The sequence below is a fragment of the Alligator sinensis genome, unplaced genomic scaffold (assembly GCF_000455745.1).
Source record: "Alligator sinensis unplaced genomic scaffold, ASM45574v1 scaffold117_1, whole genome shotgun sequence".
Lineage (NCBI taxonomy): Eukaryota > Metazoa > Chordata > Crocodylia > Alligatoridae > Alligator > Alligator sinensis.
In genome coordinates, this window is record NW_005841855.1 from 2,896,898 (window position 1) to 2,902,371 (window position 5,474).

The window sequence follows — 5,474 nt, forward strand, 5'->3', positions numbered from 1 at the left end:
GGGGAGGGGGGGGGGAGGTAGAGATGGCCAGACATGAATTTAAGACAACCTTGTGACAATTAGATTCTATACCTAGAAAATTAGAACACATTTATAAATTTTCCATATATAGAGTCCAATTATTGTGCGTGTGTGTGTGTGTGTGGGGGTCATCTTATATTTACTTGAATCTAGTTGACCCCGAATAGAGTAGATGAAATGTACATTATGCTTTTTTTCTGCAAATCACCAAGTACATCCATAAAAGGTGAGGACACTGAACAACACAATTTCCCAAGGTCACAAAACAGATGAACTGGGAACACAACCAGGGTTTTCTGATTCCTAATCATGTTTCTTATCTATCAGACCTCACTACCTCCTTGTGTTATTTTTGGAACTTAATAATTAATTGTAGTATGTTCTTTTAGATTGCTTAACAGGTTATTAATTTAAGTTGGTTCTAGCAAGGTTAACAGTTGATTCTTTTACCTCAAAAACAAGTCACTTTGAATTCAGAAATGCTGAAACCACCTCAGATATGCAATGACCTGTACATAAATTATTTATTCAAGAAATGAAGGTTGTAAACCTGTCCCTAAGCTAGATCTGCCACATAAGATGCATATTTCAGGGAAGAAAGATTTAAAGTTTTGCAAGTGATCAGATGATTTATCAGGAATGTCTCCCATAGTAAAACTAAGTTCTAGAATACTGTGTCATTTACTTTTATGAATATAGTGCTATAAGAGTGGCTGGTATTGCACATGCCCTGAGGACTCCCAGGCTTCACTTATGATCTAGCAGTCTGATCCATGGTACAAGAGTCCACCTGAATGGATCAGACTGCATGACTGACCTATGTTTAGACATTTGTTTAATCAAAAGAAAAAGGGATGGACTGAGAAAAAGACAGATATGTTTATAGTTTTAAGATCGTATGGGTGCTCAGATTTCTTCTTGTTTAAATCTTGATCACTATCAAATCACTACGCAATTTTAAGTTGTTAAAAAAAAATCAATGGAAAAAAGTCAGTTCAACAGGTCACAGGTAACTGGATTCTTGGTCTAATGGGTGTTCCAAGCTATAACCAAAAGCCTCTTGATGGAAAGAAATTCCAAATCATCTGACATTATTTGACAGAAATTTTAAATGATTTGGTAATTTTGACAGCAATTCATTAAATTACTGGCTAACTTTTTAAAAATGCCTTGTGTATCATCATTAAATGTTGTGTCAGTTCCATGTACAGATGAAAACTTTACCAAGCATGAAAAGTTTATTTTTTTATGACTCCTTTCCATCAGCCTGAATGTTCAAAATTGATGCACAGAATGCTCTTTAACAGATTAATCTCTTTCTTGCAATCAGAAATCAGTTAACCATAGTATGTAGGAGAGTTATAGTGTCTAATTTACTACATGGGACAGACACTTAGTCATGATGTTTAGTCATCTTCCTTATCAAATGTATTGGACAAAAAAAATAAAACATCATTTATGGCTTCAGGCAGCACTGAGAAAAACACACACCTCTGTTTTCACATGACTGGCTGCTTGTCAGACCTTGCATAGACAACTGTGAAGTACTACTTCCCCAAATCATAAAACACTCTACTTATTTCTGCTGTGTTTGAGATGATCATATCAGCAACATCTCCGTTGAGACACTGGTTCTATGTAAAGTAGGGGCAGAAGCAAACCCCAGCTGCATCCTGGAGTAAGACTGGATCACTGACAGACCTGGCTCCTTCTCCTGTCCATCCACTTTTGGGCAACCTGAACCCCCACATATGTGCAGAAGGAGCAGAACCTGCACTCCTTTGGGCTCTGTGCAGTATGCATAGAAGCAGCTGCTTTTTATACTCAAATCCTTAAAATTTAGGGCCAGTTGCACCCTGGCTCACAAACTTATGATACTGTATTAGTAATTATTTTAGGAAGCCCTAGGAAATCTTAGCACCAAATCCAATAACTTCTCTGGCTAGTGACCCTTCAGCCCTTCTGGTCCTGATCACAACAGAAAACCAACAACACTTGGAGGGTGAAAGGATAGGCTCTTACTACACGCATTGAAATCTTATACAAAAAAGATTCCCTTTCCCATTTAAGTTACTCTTGTACAATACTAGAAAAAGTAGAGAACAAGTTTTTAAGAAACATAAGTACTTACCGAGCAAGATGATGATACAAAGCAGAATTGCAATGATGGCACCTGTGCCAAGCCCTGCACCAACAATCCGATCTATATCAGTACAGTCTCCATTTATGTCGCATTGGCAAAATTTCACCTTCAGAACAGAAGTGCTGGATGCATGAGGATTTCCAGAATCTGTGATTATTACTGGGACATCGTAGATACCAGCCTCAAGAAATCTGAGCCTTAAAGAAAGTTGGGCATGATCACCTGTATGAGAAGAGAAAGTATGTATAAAAATATGATGTATTGCTGATATGGATTTCAAATAAGAATCAAAAACTTACAGCATTTGAACTCTGTTAACCTTTTACTACTGAATGTGCTGCATGTCATACGAGATGAAACTCTTTTATTACTGTAAACATTTTTAGTTTCTAAAACCTTTCATTCTCAGGGGAGCCTGTAGTACTGCCAATTGGTAAAATGTTATTGACATTAACTTAAAAATTCAAGCCTCTAGGCAAATAATCCTCAAACAAAATGAAACAATACACAATGTGCAGAGAGTAGTTTCTTTAAAATGATTAAATTTCTTTATGTAAATTATTTTACCACTGATACGAATGATGGTCCAATTCCTCTTAATACTAGCTGGCGAATCTGGTAGCTCAAAGGCAAACGGCCCTGCATTTGGATCGATGTCAGGGTCTGTTGCTGTGATGTTAATTGCATTGGGTTGTGGCGTTTCACAGGTGGTAGCTTCTTTAGGATTCACTTGGGGTGCATTATCATTAATGTCAAGCAAGTATATCTGAAGTGTGCCAGTCCCACTCATAGGAGGAATTCCTTAAAATAAATAAATAAATACATAAATAAAATTTGAGCCTGCTTCTCATTATACACAGTTACAATATTTCAGACAAACTGGTTCTACCACCATGGGCTATGGGAATATATAAATCCACTTTGGGATTCTGGCATTATGACCCAATCTCACATTAGGATAGGAACGTGAAAATATTTAAATGCTTAACCTCTTCCACTTGGTAAAAGCAAGTGAACATGAAATTCACAGATCAGAGCCTCAGTTTCCAAATACAGGAACAAAGGAATTGCCAGGCTGGTTCTCAGTAGCAGTTTTTCTACACCAGCAAGCTATCTGCAACAGTAGCAATCAGCAGATGCTTCAGAGGAGGTGGACATGTGTATATTTGGGACCCATTCAAAGGGAAATGAAGCAAAACCACTCCAACTTTAACACTGTTAAAGTTGGAACAGTTTTGCTACATTTGAATCATTCTGAGCTTGTTCACACACAATAATCAGAACATAAACAGCTGAGGCCTTCTTGAAAGGGTTCCAAGTGAACATGTCCACACCCAGAGAAAGATGCAAATAACTGTGTAGTGGGCCGATGTGGAATAATCCACCCCCCAGAGAAGTCTCTTCCTAACTCTGAACAGGTAGACTCCAGCCAAAAGGCTTTAGAGCCCTTCCAAAAACCCATTATTTTAGTACCGACTATTGTAAATCTGGATACTATTGTTATCTGTAGCTGTTTTTTTAAATGTTATTAAATTTTGTCCTTGGAGATAACCTATAGCAGCTGGTGTTAACTTGTTTCTTTCCCTTGCTCATGTCTTACGAAGCAAGAACACAAGTGTCTAACCTACTTTTGCTATCACATAGCATTTTGATGTGTTATGTTTCTGCTTATTCTCCTGTTGGAGGTAAACAATACAACTTTTTTTTTTCTTGTCATATGAGAACATTTACATAGTATAAAATATTTTACTCTGGGTACTTTTTTTTCCTGAGGTGATGACACACAAATAAAACAGTACTCCAGGTGAGGGTAGCCATCAATTAATATACTTATATTTTCATTCTTTTTCTTCATCCCATTCCTTATGCATCCTAAACATCTCTTTGCTTTTTTGATTTCAACTGTGAGCAGAGATTTTCAGTGAGAAATGTCCAAATCCCTTTCCTGAGGTGGTGCAGTTATATTAGAACTTCAGAAAGGGCATTTTTCCCCCCTGCTGCACAGTATTCTACATTGATTAAACAGTGGATGTTATCTGCCATCCAGCTGGACATTTACCAAGCCTGAATTAGGCCTCCTGAGGTTCTTCAGACTTCTGTGCAGTTGAGTCACCTAAGTAATGTTGTGTCATCTGCAGAATTTGCTACCTTCCTGCCTCTCAGCTTTCTAGATAGCTAACAAATACATCAACTTTAGTTTTACCACAGAATCTCATGGTATCCATTTATTGGTTTTCACTATGACAAAACATTGATAGTTATTCCTTCATTTCTCTGTCTTAGTACAATATAATGCCATTTAAATGTACAAAGGAAAACCTTTTGCAAACATCTACATGTGAACACCCACCATTGTCAGATGCAAGGAAAGTAGCATTATACATGTTGTTTTGCACGTATAGCGACTCTCTGTCCAAAACAGCAGTTGTAGTTATCTGTCCATTAACTGGGTCAATTTTTAGCCAGTTTGCAGGATCTGAAAGTTTGGAGTACCTGCAGAGTTGACCATAAGATTTTTTTATTCAGCTTATAACATGTTTTTAAAAATGAAACATAACAATATCTTTTAAATGGTTTAATTCTGAAGATCCCTGTGTTTGGTACCGTTTCTGTACTTTAAAAGATTCAGTTTATTAACTTGCATACCTAGATTTTTGGATATAGGTACTGTTTTAATGTAGATACTGTTTTTCAAAAGCTTCACCATTTAATTTGTCATATATCTCAATTCTATGATAGTTGTACATCACTGACTGATAAGTGAATATACCTTCCATAAATTACTATGAAACATATTTTTCTTAAGTTATATCTGACTTAGTACTACAGGGGTACAGAGGTTGTAACTCTCTTATGATTGAAATATTTCAAGATATTCCTCTTGCTTGCTTCCAGCCAAAGGCTATTTCTATAGTCTCTTAATTTCTATGTGTATACATGCAGAGAGGGAGTACAGACCAACTATTCTGTTGATTCTATTATTCTACCTATTTTACCTATTCAGTGCCACCTGACATCAAATGACTGCTATTTTATGGAGGCTAGAGCATTGTCAACTTACTGTACTATACTTCTCTGATCCTGGTTTGTAAGAACAGTATCCTTCAAAACTATCCGTCCTTACAAAAAGCACATTGCTATTGTATCAATAATTAGTCTAAAACGTCAAACCATCTTTGCTAATGTGAATTTAAAAAATAAAAATAGCATTAAAGCCCTAAAACCCCCCACAGTGACTCTCAGCCAAAAGCGGGATGTGAGCAATAACTAATACATAAAAATAAATTCAACCCTCCCCCCCCCCCCCCCC

The 5,474-nt window shown here is 36.8% G+C and overlaps 1 protein-coding gene across 1 annotated transcript in view; it reads right to left on the bottom strand.

Moving 5' to 3' along the window:
• CDH2 (cadherin 2) overlaps nucleotides 1–5,474 on the bottom strand; it is a 191,498-nt gene that overhangs the window by 42,211 nt on the left and 143,813 nt on the right. The window contains exons 14-16 of the mRNA XM_025214267.1: nucleotides 4,515–4,657; nucleotides 2,732–2,965; nucleotides 2,153–2,386 (exon numbers count right to left, since the gene is read on the bottom strand). Of these exons, the coding sequence (XP_025070052.1) occupies nucleotides 2,153–2,386; nucleotides 2,732–2,965; nucleotides 4,515–4,657 (611 nt within the window). The remainder of the gene's footprint in view (nucleotides 1–2,152; nucleotides 2,387–2,731; nucleotides 2,966–4,514; nucleotides 4,658–5,474) is intronic.